Source organism: Lissotriton helveticus, chromosome 3_1 (assembly GCF_964261635.1).
Source record: "Lissotriton helveticus chromosome 3_1, aLisHel1.1, whole genome shotgun sequence".
NCBI lineage: Eukaryota > Metazoa > Chordata > Amphibia > Caudata > Salamandridae > Lissotriton > Lissotriton helveticus.
In genome coordinates this window covers 1,188,652,138-1,188,672,087 of record NC_136061.1, presented here as the reverse complement: position 1 = coordinate 1,188,672,087, position 19,950 = coordinate 1,188,652,138, and the positions used below count along the sequence as shown (strand labels likewise).

Below are 19,950 nucleotides of genomic sequence, written 5' to 3'. Positions count from 1 at the left end.
CTGGTTAAAAATGGATGGTCTTTTTGTATATACTTGTGGGACACAACGCTATGTTCATACCTTCTGCTGGAACACAAAGGAAAAAGTATACAGGCTTTCTTCATGCAAAGGCACTGAGAAGAAAGCTTGACATAAATCAATGACAGTAAACAACTCTGCAGTACATGGTATGTGAAAAAATACAGTGGCTTGATTCTGTACCACGGGACAACAGGGTACCACTATCTCATTTACCTTCCTCAATTCTTGAACTGACCTGTACTTGCCATTGGCCTTCTGTAAGCAAATAATTGGGGAATTACTTGGCCTCCCAATTATTTCCCTTAAGACCCCCTTCTGTAACATATCCTGTCATTGGTTTTATTCCTGCACTGGTTTCTGGAGTCAAATGATATGGTGAAATAACCCACCTTTCAGCAGTCGATAATTCTGAGTTTCTCAGTTTTCTTAATTTGAAGCATCAGAAGAGCACACCTCTTTGGCCACAGGCCAATGGCCTTGTCGAACGTTTCATGAATACTATTAAGGAAGCTGCCCAGCATGCTATAGTAGCAAACCTTGACCTTATGACTGTCTTAAATTTGACTCTTCGAGCTTATCATTCAACCCCTCACTCGACCACAGGTGAGAGCCCTGCAACCGTGATGTTCGGGAGAGCAATGACGACCAAGTTACCTCAATGGACAAACCAAAGATCATACACTGAGGAAGAGACCCACATGAAAGACTTGGATAGTAAGAGGAAAAATGCCGGCCTATGAAGACAAGCATTGATTGATTGATTGATTGTGGGTTTCTAAAGCGCTAGAATCGACTCCCGAAGGAGTATCTCTGCGCTGGAGACCGCTGGGGAACCCGTCTTGGCTTTCCCTGTGAGATGGTCCCTACTGGGTGTCTCCAAGGTGAAACCAGGCATCCCCGGCTTATGTGGGGGGCCGTTGTGGAGATGAGGCAAGCTAATGCCCAGAGTTGCCGAGTGTGATCCCTAGTTAGAGTAGGCACCGAGGCGAGAATTATCGAGTCCGTTGACCCTGGTCCAAGACCCTGCCGCGTCGGGAATTGAACCCTGGTCCCGGGCCGTCCTCTGCTCCCGGGTCTGCCGCCTCTAACCAGTGAGCCACACCACTCCACATTGACATGCAAAAGACGTTATGTTCACGAAAGGAGATCTGGTGCTTGTTCAACAGCATAGAAAACGAAAGTCTAAGGCACCTTTCAATGCTGAACCATTTCATGTTGTGAACACCAAAGGACACATGGTGACTGCCCAACGTACTGGGAAGACCATTACATCAGATTCCTCGCATTTCCAACATGTGGCTCTTCGCTTGTCAGACACTGATGTCAATGTAGATATTGGATCTAAAAGGTCTCGTGAAGACCCCCCTTACTGCTGCGGTTTCTAGATCCCTAACGCCAGTCTAGACACTTATACTGTCTGTCCCGATTTACCGAAGACACGGTTGGTGCGTGCAGTCACAGCACCACAAAGGCTCATTGAAGAGCTTTGGTTGTGTATATATTTGTAAAAAAAAAACTTTACATTTTATTTAACAGAGGTGGAGATGTAGTGTTGTGTGAGTATGTAATGTTGGCACCCTTGTGTCTCCTGATGGATTCCGTAGAACTGTGACGTAAGCATTAGAGCATAGTGAAGTGAATGCAGGTTTAGAATGTTGAGTTTGTGGTTGCAAGCTGAGGAATAAAGACCTATTATACTAAGCTCCTGAGTGTGGCATAGTCATTTGACCAGTACCCGGGCTGGGGAGAACGCTACTGTAGTCATTGTCACTTAACTGTACTCTGCAAGTGCAACTCTGTCAGCTCATCTGAAATGTAGGTGTATCTTCTATTTGTTCAAATATTATAGTAGTATGTGCCTATTTAGGTCTTGCTAGAGATGTAGCTTCCATGCTGAGCTAATGGCTCTCAGAAAACTCTGAAAGCATTCTGCTTTTCTGCATTCATTGGTCTGTTGCAACCTGGCTTTCTGATTAGAGGAACTGGCTGTTGTACATGCATCCAAGAAGCAAGAAATCTTTGACGGTTGCAACTGTCATGTTGCTGTTAGGAACTAATTGCCCACCAAAATGGCCACAACACAATACAGGTAACGATTTAGAAAATGTTACTTTAATGATGTAGGTGGGCAGTGCTTCCAGTGCTCAGGCTGCAGTAAGTCAGTGCATGTTTTTTAAGTTGCGGAAGGAGGCCAAGTCCACAGGGAGCCACATGGCTCTAGTTAAGCCATGTGGGCAAGGACCTGTCCAAAAATTAATACAGCACAAATGTTTGGGCGCCAGCTCTTTCCGATGTGATTTAAAAACATACAACGATGCATAAATGGTCCGGCAGGGCCATGACTCCCCATGACCATTTGAAAATATGTTCTTCCCTGTTGGGCTTTACTTAGCACACTCCAGCTAATTCTTTACCAGTGAATGTATGTGTGTGTTTGATTGTGTATGCCAGATCATTTGTCATTTTCCTTTGTCCCAGAACATGTTATATGCAAAACATTGTTTGTTGTTGGAGGTTTTGCAATGTGTTTGAACGCTGGAAATCTGTTATTTTAATGCAATTTCGTTTCCCCATAGATGTCATTTTCCAACCCTGGAAGAAGGAAGAAAATGGGAACCAGACCCGTGTAATTCTATACACTATCACCCTCACCAACCCACTGGCTCCGAAAACTGCCACTGTCACAGAGACTCAGGTATGACGATTGAAAGGTTCTCCCTCTGCCTGTCAGGCATATGCCATAGGCATCGCCAGCTTCCTCACATCTGGGAATTAAAGCTGACACTCTGGTGCAAAGAACGCTGATATTTTTAAGTGTCTTACTCCACTAGAACTATTAAGTTTAGTCATCCCCACTACTAATCCCTCATTACGAGTTGGCTGGCTAAGGCTGCGGGAGTACTGGGTGCAGAAATCTCTGATTGTGGCCAGTATCCTAATAATCCAGACATTAATCTTTGTCCCTGGAACGAGTACTGTCTATGGATGAAAACGTGTATGCGTTCCATCCATTTAGAGGACTATTCTGCTGATAGGACGTTGCGTGCCACGTGGGCATTTGGCACGGAGAGTATCTGAGCAGCGAGGAATCTTTGACCTTGGTGCAACACCTTCTGGTTCCACCTGTGGCGTTGTAGCAAGCAGGAGTGGACTGGGCTCTACCTATGTCCACATCTCCTATTCCTCTTCACCTGCAGATATACCAAATAGGGATCTACATTCAGTAAAACTGGTACTGTGTTTCCAGACCTGGGAATTTTGGGTCCGAAACACAAGACCTGTTGTAGTATGGTGGAACACTATCACTCCTAAGGGCCTTAAATTGGTAATGAGGCCATAAGCGCCTATCATTGAAAGTCATCAGGTCACATGTGCAGTTTAGAGTGTTTCAGATGCATTGTTTATGTAAGATCATCTCTGATGTACTTATATCGCTTATGCCTCATGCTACCAGTTGACTTCACCAAAATACGTTTTTGGTAGCGTGATGAAGTACTTTGTTTTACATCACTATCTGATAGTCTTCTTTAAGTCAGATGACTCATTTATGACAACAGGAATTCCACTAAAATATCACTTTTAAATCGCTTTTCCAATAACAAAAAAAAATACTAATAAAACGTGTTTTTGGTTCCATCCGGTCTCCTCGATGTTACTCATCCTTTACATAGGGCTCTCAGAGTCAGCAGTCTGATATCATAGAGTAAGCGGGGTGCAGAGCAACAAGAGGACCTGCAGTATGAGACATAAAAAGGTACAGCACCTGGAAATGGGGTGATAAGTAATCGGAATATGAGCCTGCCGCATTGAGGTGCTTCGTGTATGGGAGGTGTGAGGAAGGCAACACACTAGTGTGTGCTCTGAGATGTAGACACCCAGCTGTTTTGCATAGAGCTAATGTGTATGGTGGGACCATTATTCCTCCAGGATCATACTGGACACAAAGGTGTTATATATTTAGATATGTCTTCTTACATAGCACACTAAACCCTGTGGCATAAGCACACTCTACATAAAACAAGAGAAGACATGCTTTAGCTTACATCAAACTGCATGGAAGAAAACATATTTTACAATTGAGCAAGCACAAACCAATAACGGAGAAATGTTCAGTTGAGTTGGTCCCAGAACGATCCTACATAAGGAAAGAAACTGAGTAAGGGGCGGGGTTAGAGAATCGAAAAAGAGAGGTGAGGAATACTTGAGGGAGATGTAGAAACCAAGAATGGGGTGGTAGTTTGAGGAGGACAGAAAAAGGAGCACAGCATGAGGTAAAAAAATGGGAAATTAAAATTATTGGATGGAGAAAAAAATGGAAAGAGGAAACAATATGGTAGCAGATGCAACTTAAAAGAAGAAAACTTCGGAGGAAATTCTGTCCTGCTGTAGAAAAAGAGGATGGACGCTCTCAGTGGGTTTCAAAGAGAAAAAAAAGTCACTTTTTAATTTTTTTTTAAATGAAAAATTAATAGAGATTCAGATGGTCGAAGTTTCATCATTAGCAAGTTCCAAATTGATGCTGCAGCTCCTGGAATGTACTGTATAACTGTGAGATGTTTACATGTATCATTTGATTTGCATATATCCGCCACAGCAAAAGTAATCCAGTGATCCTTGTTGTATGCCCTATAATGGTATATTGTATTAAGCATGTATTTGCATGTGTTGTAGTCGAACAAGATTATTCTCTGGTGTTTAACCGTGCCACCCAGGATGTTGTAAGGCAACATGGGTGTCTGTTAAAGTTCTCAAGTGGTGTGTTTTCTTTTCAGACTCTCTACAAGGCTAGTCAGGAGAGTGAGTGCTATGTGATAGATGCAGAAGTTCTTACGCATGATGTCCCATATCATGATTACTTTTACACCATTAACCGCTACACGCTTACAAGGGTCGCCAGGAATAAAAGCCGACTGAGGTGAGAGTTACAGGTTTCTTTATGCATCTATGAGGAATTGTAAGTTACAATCCCAGTTCTGTTACATGCTTCTTCAGCTTGGTTCTAGTAAACCTTTTTAAAACTGCATGCTTTGGGGTAGATGGCATTGAATTTTGTTACAAATTAATCTATGTGGCTCTGACTCCCATAATTTAGTTCCCAATTGTATTGTTAGGGGTCGGACCTAAAGTTAAAAATGCGCAAAGGTATTTAAGTACATCCAGCGATGACCCAAATAGAGCATGTTTTCCCCTTGTAAATAATTCTGGGTTAATTCAGAAGTGAGAGGCAATATAGAAACATTGATTCTTGGCAGATACAGGAAAATTTTGATTTTTCACAGCCTGCTGGGCAGAAAATCTGGATTTTATTAAGGACACGGAGGCTAATATTATGCAAATATCCTTTATTGCCACAGCTCAGCAGCAACAATTGAATAGAACTTTAGTGAACATTCTGAAGAGATGAAGAGTCCCTCTATGACCAGGTATCTTCCTTCTTTGACAGGTTGCGAAGAAAGAAATTCAACTCGTAGTAAAACATGACACCAAACGAAGAAGGTTTCTCAAATCCCAGTCCTGAGAGATGAAAATTCTTATTCTGAAAGAAGAAGAATACCATTTCGTAATATTTGTATCAGCAATAGGGTGGGATCAAAAAATATAGACCAAAAGTGGTGGGATAATATTAGCCTCCCTGTTCTTAATAAAATCCACATTTTCTGCCCAGCAGGCTGTGAAAAATCTAAATTTTAAGGCATGACACGGAGGCCATATTATGCAAGTTCAAAGTGCATTAAGAACATTATCAATCACATTAGAGATTGGCCTAAAATAACAAGTCTTAAACATACTATCATTAGACCAGTCTGCTGCCTTAAGAATTTCTTGTAATCCCCCACCAAGGAAGTAGGCTTTAGAAGCTGATGAGCCCCTGAGGGAATGAGCTCCAAAGATAGAGTTGTCCACACCGCTTTCACACATAACTCCCTTCACTCACCTTGCCAGGATTGGGGACGAAACTCGCTTCTGGGGAAATCTATAGGAAATTAATAATTGAGTCTCGTTCAATCTCAGATTAACCGTCCTCCTCTCATACTCTTTCAGACATTTAACCACGCAGAGTCTTTCATTCTGTGGAAAGAAGGGGTACAAAATAGAAGAGGACATAGTTTTGGTTCTTCTCTTAAGATAGAAACATACACCCTCTGGTTGAAAGGATCTACTAGAAATATCTAAAGCTTTGACATCAGAGGTTCTTCTGAAAGATACCAGGCATAATAAAACAGTGAGTTTAAAAGAGATACGTTTCAAGGAGAGAGAAGAGTTATCCAGTATTTGGGGTGTCTTTCATAGATTCACATGCCTGAATCATTCCCCGTCGTCGAGACGGGAGCCTCCGGTACATAAAAAAGTAATGTCCTATAGACATACATAGAGAAAATAGGCCTAAGGGTCTCACCTTAGTAGCCTTTCTTTGTCCTTATGCAAAAAGGACCAAACTCTCACAGTCAGCCAATCAGCTCCGACCTCCCTCTAGAACCTTCCTGGGAGGAGCCTCAGTCCCTCAGATTTTCTACCGCACGTTGTGCTAGGGAGTCTCCAGCCTGAGCTCTTCTCAGGATTCCTTATAAATCATCTACTTTCCTTTGAAAAGTGAATCTTCATTCTACAATCTTCAAGGACTACTTCAGTAACACTTTGAGGCAGTAAGTGTTTTCTTTCCACTGCTTTCTTCGATGTCTGAATCCCAGAAGAAAGCCCTTTTCAGGGCCTGCTCTTCATGTGGGAAGAAAAGGCTCCATGTGGATGATAAGCATACCTTATGCTTATATTGCCTTTATCCGGACCACGTCCCTGCAGACTGCAAAATATGTAGGTCTTTCCCTAGAAAGACCGTGAGAGACAGGGAAGGTCGCCTTCTCATCTGGCTCGACAGACTCAAGGACAGAGACACTCTGGAATCTTCCGAAGGTAGTGTCTCTAAAACCTCAGCAGTCTCTCAAAAGAGGCCAAGGGTAACTTCCCCTGGCCCCTCAGACACCCCTCCTAGGAAGACAGCCAAGAAGTCTTCAGAGGCAAGATCTACGACATCTTCTGTGTCTGTTAAGGATAATCAGACTTTTAAAAAGCCTGCTCAAGCATCTAGCAGACCTGCCCAGAGGACTACCTCAGTAACTACCACGGTGTCAACGACGTCAGCGTTGTCTCTTTCACCGTCGACGATGACATCTCCATCATCGTCATCGACAGGTAGACCTATTTCCTCTGTTTTACTGCTGAAATCGTCGACGACAAAGACCCTGTCGACGTCGAAGACTACTCCGTCGACGAAAATTACGCCGTCGACGACGATAACCAACCTATCGACGATGACGTCGACGACGAACCCACCACCGACGGCCCCGACGACGAAAGCATCGACGAGGGCATCGACGGCGAAGACGTCGACGACGAAAACGTCGACGAGAACGACATCGACGACGGGCTCACCGTCGACGAGTGCACCGACGACGTCACGGTCGTCGACGACCAAATTGCCGTCTACGGAGATTCCGTCGACGAGGACCCTACCGTCGACGAAGGACTCGTCGTCGTCGTCGAAGTTAAAGACGCCGTCGACGGAGGACTCGTCGTCGTCGTCGACGAAGTTAAAGCTGCCGTCGACGGAGGACTCGTCGTCGACGAAGACGCTTTCAGAAACATGGAAGAAAACCAAGCTCGTGGAGGTGTCATCCCTCACGCTACCACCGTCGACGACGCCGTCGGCGGCTTCCACCTCCAGTCCTGCGTTGGGCAAGACTACTAAGCCGCATATTACGCCGGAGACCACGTCTCCAAGCCAAGTGGAGATGCAACCGCCTAACGAAATCTTCCAGAGTGAAGACTCAGAAGAGGATGACCACCTGGGCCCTCTACTTCCATCTCGGACCTACATGTCAAATGCCAAAGCACTGACGAGGAGGTAGAAGAATTCTCTTACCAGGAGCACTCCGTCCACACTAAAGTCAGCACGGAGGTTACCCCCATGATATGCCTACCTGCTGCTCTGGTGAACGACCTGAAATTCCTTGTACAGGATTACAAACAACGCTTCCCGGACGCTGACAGTAGAGATCAGTCGCCGATCGTTCATAACCCAGCGGCAGCCCCAAAACCGTCTCGACCTCCCCCTCAGGCCCACCATGAGAAGATTCAACCTCAGGAGGTAGTGTCGTCAGACGAGGATGAGGAGGAGGAAGAATTGGAGGAAGGAGAGGTCCAGGAGGCCCACTCTACCCATGATGAGGAGGATGATTATGTGGCGTCCTCACCAGCATCGCCCCAACCGCGCCATGCGGACTCGCCGCCGGTAGACATAGGCGGCTTCCATAAAATTGTGGAAAGAGCGGCGAAGAGATTCCATATGGCTATCGAATCCACAGAAACTGAATGCTTCCTGCACGATTTTAAGGAGCAGACTCAAAAGACGACTAAATCTATTCCAATAATAGAATTTCTGTGGGAACAAGGCAAGAAAATAATGCTGACGCCCGCTTCTGTGTCTGCGGTTGTTCCGCGCCTGGACAAAAAATACAAAGCCCCACTGTCTGCAGCGGTTTGCCTAAATGGGCACCCTAAACCGGATTCAGTGGTCACACAAGCGGCCCAGAAACACTCCCGCAACCCTTCCTCCCCGCTGTCCGCTCCTCCGGACAAAGAAGGCAGAAAACTGGACACAATCGGCAAAAGGTTCACGACGACTTCGGCCATGACCGTCAAGGTGGCCAACTCCATTGCCCTGTTGGGGCGTTATAATCGCCAACTCTGGGAAGACATAGCCCCATATTTGTCAGACCTGCCGGACACAGTCCAAGGGGAAGTCCAGGCTCTACTAGTGGAGGGTCAATCTTCAGCAGCCGAAATAATAGACTGTGCTATCGATGCGGCCATGACTGGCTTTCGTCAACTTGCTGGAGCTGCGGTCCTACGCCGTCAAGGATGGCTTAAAGCGACGTCGTTCCGCCAGGAGGTGCAATCCAAGGTCTTGGACATGCCCTTCGATGGCCAGCACCTTTTTGGGTCCAAAATCGATGAGGCATTGCAAACCATGAAGAAGGACACGGATACGGCCAGGGCTCTGGGTACCTTACAGTCCCGGAACCAGTCCTTTCGAGGCAACAGATCCAGAGGACAGTCCTCGTATCGAGGTTCCTATCAGAATAGGTCCTCGTACTCCTATACTAACAAAGGTCAATACCAACACAAGCAACCTCAAGGCCGTCAATCATCCTATGGACGATCGAACTTCAGAGGCAAGAATGCAAAGAGGGGCACTGGCGGCCGCCAGTGACGAGCTACTCCAGCCAGTCCAGCCACCCTATCCCTCCTTACAACTTGGAGGAAAATTGACCCATTTCCTCAACAATTGGCAACTCATAACCACGGACAAGTGGGTTCTCCAAATTATACGTTTTGGCCATTCCCTCGAACTCACCACCATCCCTCCCAGGACTCCTCCTCGCAGGCGGGCGCACAAAAACTTACGCCTGCTTCTCCAGGAAATTTCTGTAATGCTGAAGAAAGGAGCTATCGAGCGCGTTCCGGCACCCCTGAAGGGGAAGGGCTTTTACTCCCACTTCTTTCTTGTACGCCAGAAAGAGGACAAGTGGCGGCCCATTCTGGACCTCCGGGCGCTCAACGTCTTCCTACGAAGCCAATCGTTCAGGATGGTGACGATTCAAGAAATACTAGGCATTCTAGAAAAAGGAGATTTCATGACATCCTTGGATCTCCAGGATGCCTACTACCACATTCCCATCCTCAAGTGTCACAGAAAATTCCTGAGGTTCGAGGTTGCAGGGCAACATTATCAATTCAAGGTACTACCGTTCGGCCTCAAATCCGCGCCGCGGATTTTCACGAAGTGCCTTGCACCAGTGGCAACTTTCCTGCGTCAAATGGGTCACCAGGTCTTCCCCTACCTAGACGACTGGCTGGTGAAAGCACCCTCGGAGGAAGACGCAGCCAAATCCTCCAACGCCTGCACAAATCTTTTTCAGAGGCTGGGATTAACCCTCAATCTCAAGAAATCCTGTGTCGTCCCTACGACAATAATTACCTTCCTCGGAGCAACCTTGGACACAGAGTGCGCAAGAGCCTTTCCCTCGCAGGAAAGGACAGACAAGATATTGTCCCTGGCCACGGCTGTGGCGAACAGGACACACCTGAAGGTCAGGACCTATACATCCCTCCTGGGCATGATGTCCTCCTGTATACTCCTCGTCCCTCACTGCAGACTCAGAATGCGCCCGTTGCAGGAGGCGCTCGCGAGCCAATGGACTCAAAGTACTGGCTCTTTCGAGGACACTGTCTGGATAACACCCAAAATGACCAAGAGTCTAACCTGGTGGAGGCGTCGCAAAAATCTGACCATAGGACTGTCATTTCTCCTTCCGGCAACACCTCTGGTGATCACCACGGACGCTTCCCTGGAGGGATGGGGAGCTGTCCTTCAGGACCTTCGGATCAGCGGCAAATGGGACACTCAGGAAAAACAGCTTCATATAAATCTTTTAGAGCTGAGAGCCGTGTATCTGGCACTACAGGCCTTTCTACCACGCATCCGGCACTCCCCAGTGCTCGTCAAAACGGACAACACCACGACGATGCACTATCTCAACAAACAGGGAGGAACGCGTTCGCTCTCTCTATCACGCGAATCGCAGAAGATCTGGAACTGGCTAGTGCTGCAGGGAATCGCACTCAAAGCCGACTATGTGCCGGGCAAGGACAATACCATCGCCGACGCCCTAAGCAGGCAACGATCACTCTCCCACGAGTGGGAACTGAGCGACAGCGCGCTGACTCACATCTTCTCTCAATGGGGAGTCCCAAGAATCGACCTGTTTGCCACCAAGGGGAACGCCAAATGCCCAAGCTACGCAAGCTGGCATCCCCAACAGGGATCACTGGGGAATGCCTTTTCCATCGGTTGGTTCAGCGTGTTTGCGTACGCTTTTCCTCCGTTTCCCATGATCCCGAGGCTCCTCAGGAAGATGAAGGCGGAGCCCTGTACCCTGATCCTGATTGCCCCGTACTGGCCGAGACAACACTGGTTCTCGGATCTACTTCGGCTCTCTATCAAGACACCGATTCGTCTGCGACAGCACCCGAACCTCCTGACGATGTCCAAGGGGCAGGTGCAACACCCGAACCTGCAATCGCTCAGCTTATCGGCCTGGCTCCTGAGCACAGAGAGTTCGGTGGCCTAAATATCCCGCAGGACTGCAGAGATATACTGGCAAAAGCGAGAGCAGACAGTACCAACAAAACCTACTCTCTCAAATGGAAAAGATTCTGCATTTGGTGTTCGGACCAGGGCCTGCACCCACTGTTCGTCACACCTGAACAGCTATTGCCATACCTGCTGCACTTGGCACGATCAGGACTGGCACATGCATCCATAAAAGTCCACCTAGCAGCTATATCGAGGTTCACCAGAACTTTCACGGGACCTTCCCTGTGGTCCAATAGACTTGTCAAACAATTCCTGAAGGGGCTTTATAGATCCTTTCCGAGGCCTCGGAGAGTCCCCCCAATGTGGCATCTGAACCTAGTTCTCAACCAACTTATGAGGCATCCCTTTGAACCCATTCATCGGGCTTCCATCAAATACGTCTCATGGAAAACTGCGCTCTTGCTCGCTCTAACATCGGCCAGGAGAGTGAGCGAACTTCAAGCCCTGTCCATTCAGGATCCATACCTGCAATTCAGACAGGACAGAGTGATGTTAAGACCGAACCCAAAGTTCATACCGAAAGTGCCTTCGGACTTTCATCTCAATGAGCCAATAGTCCTTAGGTCTTTCTTTGCAAACCCTTCCACCGCAGCCGAAAGAGCACTCCGTTCTTTAGATCTCAAGAGATGTCTAAAGTTCTATCTGGATAAAACCAAAGCCTTCAGAAAATCTTCACAACTATTCGTGGCATACAGCAATCCAAGAATGGGCCTGCCTCTCACGAAGCAAAGCATCTCGAGATGGATTTCCTCGGCGATTGCATTCTGTCATACCAAGGCCGGACGGCCTTTGACTGATCGTGTCACTGCACATTCCACCAGGGCGATGTCCACATCAGCAGCACTTTTCGCTGGAGTGCCGATCCTGGACATATGCAGAGCGGCGACCTGGAAGTCACCGCACACCTTCTCCAGACACTACTGCCTGGATCTCGAACTTCAGAAGGATGCAGCAGTGGGCCAGGCGGTGCTACGCCATCTCTTTCAGTGAGGTGAGCCATCTCTTTCAGTGAGGTGAGCCATCCAGGTATGCACATTCTCTGCTATTGTGATGCTCTGCTTATGCTGTCTTTTTACATGCTATAGTACAATGTGTGCATTGTCTAACATGCCTGCAGGGCACCTTTCCATCACGAATGTGCATTTCTAATTGCTAGCTACTCTGATTCAGGCATGTGAATCTATGAAAGACACCCCTAATACTGGATAAGAACTGCGTTACTTACCTGTAACAGCAGTTATCCAGTATTGGTGTCTTTCATAGATTCACATGCAACCCTCCCGCCTCCCCTGGGAAGTCTCACATCCCTCTCTCACAATATTACGCCTAACTAGCTGAGTGCGTACGAAAATCTGAGGGACTGAGGCTCCTCCCAGGAAGGTTCTAGAGGGAGGTCGGAGCTGATTGGCTGACTGTGAGAGTTTGGTCCTTTTTGCATAAGGACAAAGAAAGGCTACTAAGGTGAGACCCTTAGGCCTATTTTCTCTATGTATGTCTATAGGACATTACTTTTTTATGTACCGGAGGCTCCCGTCTCGACGACGGGGAATGATTCAGGCATGTGAATCTATGAAAGACACCAATACTGGATAACTGCTGTTACAGGTAAGTAACGCAGTTCTTCTCTCCCCAGGAGGATAAGGTTTGAAGTACCAGTGTAACATCCCAAAGGGCGGAGTATTTAGCGATTGGAGGATTAAGAACTCTTATGCTTCTCATCATCTTTTTAGTTAGCAAGCTTTGTCCAACGGAGAGACCATCAACAAGGCAGTGCCCTGCAGAGATTGCAGATCTGTAGACATTGACGGTTCTATAAGAGAGTCCTGAAGTAAAGAGTTCAGATAGGTAGGTAATAGCATGAACTAGATCAACTGAAACGTGATAATGACCTCGTTGAAAACACCAGCCAACCCATTTGTTACACGCCAGTCGATATGCCTTCCTTGTAACCGGAGCCCATGACTCAGAGATGAGTCTGAAAGCATTTGGTGAAAGCCCTGGGATTTGCCATTGTCTCCTGAAATCCTCCATGCCGTCAGAACTAGAAGACCCTGATCTACGAGGGGATATATGTCTCCTTCTGGACCCAAGAGTATCTCCCTGAACGAGGGTATTAGGATTGGAAAGTCTATGCTCCGCTCCAGAACGACCGGACACCAGGCTTGTGATCTCCAAAGTGGAGTTATTACAGTTATGTTCTCGTTGTAGCGTCGAGCGTGAAGAAGACGCCGGGGAAGCAATGCAAAAGGCGGGAAGGCATAGGGCTTCAAGCCCCTCCAGTCTTGGAGGAAGGCATCTACTCTCCGAGCTTGATGGTCCGGCCTCCAACTGAAGAATTCCTTCAGTTGGGTGTTCAGGCGGTCTGCAAAAAGGTCTGTCCTGAAAGGACCCCATATTGATTGGATAGTTAAAAACGTTTGTCTGTCTAGTCTCCAGTTGCTGGAGTCCCTGAAATTCCTGGAGAACCAGTCTGCTACACCATTGCTTAACCCTGGAATATGTTCTGCTATAACCGAAATTCCTTTCTTCAAACAATATTCCCAAAATCCCTTCGCCGGGTCCGTGAGGCCCTTGGAGTGTCTTCCGCCCAGTTTGTTGACATAGCGGACTGCTGACACATTGTCCATCCGTAAAGTCACACAGCATTTCACTGCTTTCGGTGTAAAACAGCGAATTGCAAATGAACCTGCCGATAATTCTAAGCAGTTGATATGCAACCTCTTCTCTTGGGCGGTCCAACGTCCACCTGTTGAGTAGTTCCCACATCTCGCCCCCCATCCTTCCAAGCTCGCATCTGATTCTATTATTAGATCCGGTTCCTCCCCGAAAATGGCTCTGCCATTCCATGCGTCCGCATTCTTCAGCCACCAGAGGAGTTCTGTCCTCGACTCTTGGTCTAGGGATATCATTTGGGAGTATGAATGGTTTGATCTTAGAGCACCTGCTTTTAGTCTTTGAAGTGCTCGATAATTGATGGGAAAATGCGGGATCAGAGCGTGAGCGTGAGTGTGAGCGTGCAGCATCATAGGCAGTGTGACTCAAGTAGGGCACGCGCGAGGGATCGGTTAGAGGTTGTTCCGATTTAAAATCAAACCGGAAATGCGGAATGAAAGAATTATCACGGAAAAGGGCATTAAGAGCTGTAACACGAGTTAGAGATGGAAAGAGAAACACATCAACATTGTCACTGCTGAAGACAGGGGAATTGAAAACACATCATCCAGCCTTCAAGAAGCACACTAAGACGATATAAGTCTCAAAAGTACATCAGGTAAACCACCCCAATACGATAAAAGCTTCAAAAGTACACCAGATATGCACGGATAGTGCTAGAAATGCAAAATCACAAGTAAAAGTACTAAGCTTGAAGAGGTAGTACTTCTCTTTCTGAGCAGCAGCAACAAGGAAGGAAGATACCTGGTCATAGAGGGACACTTCATATCTTCAGAATGTTCACTAAAGTTCTATTCAATTGTTGCTGCTGAGCTGTGGCAAAAAGGAGATTTGCATAATATGGCTTCCGTGTCGTGCCATAAAATTGCAATGAATGGAGTTACTGCTGCCATGTTCTAAGTCAGCAGTAATTTTAACCTAATATGCCTGCTAATTGAGGTTTTATAGAATCTGCAAGAAAATCCAGATCTTATAATACCTCAAACCGTTAAGTAACTCATTTTGTTTGATTAACTATGTTAAAGTATACACAACCACTGTGTGTGACTTTGAGTTTACTAATTCACCTCTTAATTTTAAGAACTATTTTCTTATTGCTTGATAAAAGTAGACGCGCCTTAAAAGTGTAATTTGCAAGTGTACTAATACATTTGGCCAGATATTGCCATCTTTATCGCAACTGTGAGAATTGTGTTGTACTGTTCCTGTACTTACCATATACCATATGGTCGAGCTAGGCCTTGAGTGCACCTCGATCCGGAAATTCTTGGTGATGTTGACTGTACATCACAAACGGAGTAGCCAGTGCTGTAGTTAAAATGGATCTCAATAATTCTTTTGTTTCAATTCCGGAAAATGAGCCTGATAACAGAACAGTGCTCTATCGTGGATAAACTAACAATGAAACATAGTCAGATCTTTCTCAAGCCTTGTGCCCCAGGCCATCAGAATCAATCACTGTCGACCTGACTACATCACCATGTGTGAATCCCCAAAATTTGCTTCAATGAGGACTTCAACCCATTTTCAAAGCAGGACAGTTAACAAGCATCTTGTAGGTCTAACATTTTAAGTTAATCCAAAAGGCACTGAATGCTTAAGTGGATCTGAAGCCAATGAATAACACAGTTGTTTATCGGTATATTAATAAATAGTAAATTGGAGGTATCATTTTGCTGTTCTATGAGAGAGAGAGATAATTCTGCAGTCACTATTATGTTGATTTATGTTTGTGTAACGCAAGGTAACACGAGTCCCTTAGCACAGTCTGAGACTCACTTCAACCTCAATAGACCAAGTAGGAATGAAAATATGTCCAGCTTTGTCAGTCATTCACATCTGTGACTGACAAATCGAAAAGGTTTGATGCTATGCTGAGAATTCTCTATAGACTGTTCCAAATTAAAGGAGCTCTGTGTGCCTCATGGGTACATGGATAAACCGTAGAAGATTTTGGTGGGTTTGTCATTTTGCATCTAAATTCAGGGTGGGGCCTCCAAAGGGCAGGGTGCATTCTGCAGCACCCTATATTAAGGGCAAATCTCCCAAAGAAGGAGGTGGGTTATGCAGCACTACTATTTACCAGAGTACCTCTTTTGTATTATCTTTTAGAGGCATTTTGTTTCAATTTCCTTTCCTGTTTTTATGCTGCAGGGTTTCCACAGAGCTTCGGTACAGAAAACAGCCTTGGGGGTTGGTGAAAACCTTCATTGAAAAAAACCTCTGGAGTGGACTGGATGATTACTTCCACCACTTAGGTATTTTTGTAGATGCATGCCTACTCATTTATTTTTATTTATGTATAGTTTTTACAGTGAGTTCAACTAAAGGTTGGTTCAAAGTGCTCAATCGGCAATAGTCAGAAACAATTAAACAAATTCAAGTCCGGATGGAGAAGGTGGATCTTCGGCTGTTTGAAGAATTTCTGTAGTCTCCTCGAGGCAAAGAGGCAAGTATCTCCAAAGGGTAGAGCCGCCAGAAGAGTGGCTGGACTTTCCCACCAAGGGGTATATGTAGGTAATTCACAATTTGCGATTCTCAAATAGGGATTTTTAAGGAATCGCTATTTGAGAATTGCAAAATGGAATGTAGGTAAAAAATCGCTATTTTTTTGCGAATCCCTAAAATTCCTTAATTGCGAATCGCAATTAAGGAATGAGTGTCCCATTCATTCCTATGGGCCAAGAGGCCCATAGGAATGAGTGGGGATACATTCTCAAATAGCGATTTTCGATGAGAAAATCGCAATTTGAGAATCGCATTTCCAAGGGTGCCAGGGTGTCCAAAGGACACCTATTGCACCCCTGGAATGTTCCTGTAAGTACATGTGGCGCACATACATGCCCTAAGGGCATGTCTGTGCGCCACATGGCACTTTGAATTTAAAAAAAAAATCATTTTGAAAGGAAATCGCAAAATACCATCTACTTGGAGTAGGTGGTATTTTGCGATTCCTTAAGACATATTCGCAATGTCAAAGGCACTCCTACATAGCATTTAAGGAATCGCAAAATTGTGATTCCTTAATTGCTTGAGCAAAATAAGGAATCTTAATTTTGCGATTCCTTATTTTGATATGTGGCACCTACATACCAAAAGGCCGTTTGCGAATCTCAAACGCCTTCCTACATATGCCCCCAAATCATTTGTTTCTTAGTAGTGGTGTTAGCCCAACCTTAGGCCTCTGCTCTCTTGGTATAGGTGAAACAGTTTGCCATGGTACTCTGGACATTGATGTTCAAGGCCTTGTAGACCAAGCAAAGAGTATTAAATGTTACACTTTATTTTACCAGTATACAATCTCATGTTTTAGAACAAGAATGAGTCTAGCCACAAAGGTTTGAGCTCGTCAAAGTTTACTCATTATTGAGGTCTGTTCATTGATGTATCAGCAGTAGTGTTACATTATATTATATTATGAGCTTTTGTAAAATGCACTATCACCCAGTAGGGTATCCTGGAGCTAAAAGCAGGTGCAAGCCACGCATGGCTTGGAAGTATGTTTGCACAGCTGTGTGTTCAGTGTTGTGCTTAATTGGAGAATGGAAGATGTGGCTCTGATGTAAAACGCCAGATTGTTCCAAGTTTTAGGAGTGATGACTAGAAGCCTAACTGCTGGCTCTTGTTCGTGTATGCAGGGAATGTATTTGAGTAGGAATCCAACAGAGTGAAGGTGCCTGGTGGGTTTGGGGATGGAGATTCAGTGGTGGAGGCAGTTTCATCAGCGTAGATGTTTGGCCTTTTGGTCAGTGTGGTTTCCTTGGACCAGATGGAGTTCATGTTGCGAGGTCTGCCTGGTCCGTTTGTGAGTTGAAGTTGTCATATATGAGTGTTATCTTCCCGCAGGGAAGCTTGTAGAACTTGGAGCAGGGGTCATGTGAGGGACTGATGCTGTTGGAGGTGGCCGCTGGGGGAGGTGAAACCTTTCAGTACGCCGAAGATCTCTTTACTGCTGTTTGAGCTGGTGTCAATGTGGTCCACAATGCAGAACATCTGGTGGTGTGGATCTGCTGTTGGTAGTGTCTGATTGCAGATTTGAAGGGGTACTTCTCCTCATTGTCGTGGCTCATTCGCCAGCTGTGCTCCTGTTGTTTGCAGTGGCGCTTCATCATCTTGAGCTCTGCCATGTACCAACTAGTCTAAATCCAGTGGCTTTTTTGGGTTTGATTGGAGCCAGGCTGTTGACACAGGCGGTGATCCAGTTGTTGAACCTTGTAATTGAGTCAGGTAGGCTGCTGCTGTGTCCAGGCTGGTGTTCCATTAATGTGGTTGGCAAATCTTCATCTAGGATTGTGTTCCAGTCCAGCAAAATGTTTGGCAGTGGCAGACCTGTATTGGCAGGATAGGGATGGGGAATTTGACAAAGAAGTAGTCGGTTCAGGTGACTGGCATGGGCTTGTTGATTGAGATGTTGTTGAAGGTGGTGAAATTTGTGTCCAGTAGGTGCTCGGCGGATTGTGTGGGTTCTGTACCATGAAGGGTGAGACCAAGGTTTTCCACATCTTTGAATAGTGTGGTTGCTTTCTAGATGGTTTGATCTTCCAGGATGCAATTCAGGTCTCCGAGGAAGATGAAGGCACTAGAGTCCAGGTTGAGGGATGCAGTGAAGTGCATGACGGTGTCAGCAAAGTTGGTGTAAGTTCCTGGAAGTCTGTAGATAAGGGTGCCACTCAAGGTGAAGTTGCCTGTGATGTGGAGCTTGGAGGACAGGTGTTCCTTGTTGCAGGGGGATGTGTCAAGGTAGGTTTGACAGATGTTGGAGAACTTGAAGACTATGGCAAATCCACCAAAGGGTTTGTGTAGTCTGTCCTGTCTGGTAGTTTTGTAGCTGGAAGGGGGGGCTGTGGCAATGTTGGGGCCACATGTGAAGTTAGCCAGGTCTCCGTGAGGAACAGAAGGTCCAGGGCAAGATTGTGTAGCCTGTCCCAGATCTCTGTGGCCTGTTTGGTGACAGGGCGGGGGTTGAGGTTGAGGAGTATGCAGAAGTGTTAAGGAGAGTGTGACTTGCGTTGTGGTTTGTGGCTGGTGAGTGTGGATAAGAGTGAGTCAGTAATTGGGTGCTATAAGTGCAGGAGTTGTGAGCATGGCACAAGAACATATAAGTGGTGCAAAAGAATGCCTCTTCAGTGTTGAGTGGTCCAAGCAACACCAGGTTTGAGAGTGTGGAGGATTTCGCAGGTTTGCAACAAGGGTGGGGTGGGGACGTGTTCATCCCCACAAAGGTGATGAAGGTGAAAGGATGCTTTCAGAGTCAATGACTATAGGTTTTCTGATTATGCTTAATGTCGTTAAGAGAGGTCCTAATTCATGGAGCTAGTCAAACAGGATGACCTGGCTTCCCCTGAGTGATTAGGATTTCAAGTTTGTTCCAGTTCATGGAGCAGTTTTTGAGCTACCTAATGTTGCACCTGCATGGGGCAAAATCATTCTAGATCATGTGGGTTTTTAATGTAAATCTGGATGTTGTTATCACACAAGTGATATCTAAACTTGTATCTACATAGAGTAGTTATTAGAGGTTCCAAATACACAAAGAAAGAACCTTGTGGCATACGACACATCATTTTATGGTGAAAAGGACATTGTTTTATCGGTTGCATATGTTTTGGGAGGAAAAATAAAAACCACTGGAGACTACTGCTTTAAGGAAGATGAGCTATACAGATGAATGAGACCAATATTGTCGGTAATAGCTTGAGAAAAAGTAAAACATGTTCAGTTTATTGGAGCAGTGGTAAGAGGTCAAAGTGTGCAGTACATTGTATACTGACCTTTAACTTCCAAACTAATATGACCTGTCATCATCTGATGATAAAACTAAGTATATGTTGATGAACAACCAATAGAGTACTTTCATCAGGTATTGCTGTTATGGCAGATATTCTATACATGTTACAAGGGTTACGGTAACTAATTATTAGAAATGCCTTTAATGCTGCTCCAACGTCAGACCTTTCTCCAAAACAAGCTGGAAGGCTAGAGTACGCAGCATTGCAATCTAGTCACAGTGCAAAAGAAACAAATTACTTTGATGCGACTAT

The 19,950-nt window shown here is 45.7% G+C and overlaps 1 protein-coding gene across 3 annotated transcripts in view; it reads left to right on the top strand.

Moving 5' to 3' along the window:
* GRAMD1B (GRAM domain containing 1B) overlaps positions 1–19,950 on the top strand; it is a 798,329-nt gene that overhangs the window by 662,915 nt on the left and 115,464 nt on the right. For all 3 annotated transcript variants that reach the window (XM_078681825.1, XM_078681827.1, XM_078681826.1), the window contains 3 exons: positions 2,598–2,716; positions 4,794–4,936; positions 16,064–16,167. In XM_078681825.1, coding sequence (XP_078537951.1) covers positions 2,598–2,716; positions 4,794–4,936; positions 16,064–16,167 — 366 coding nt within the window. The remainder of the gene's footprint in view (positions 1–2,597; positions 2,717–4,793; positions 4,937–16,063; positions 16,168–19,950) is intronic.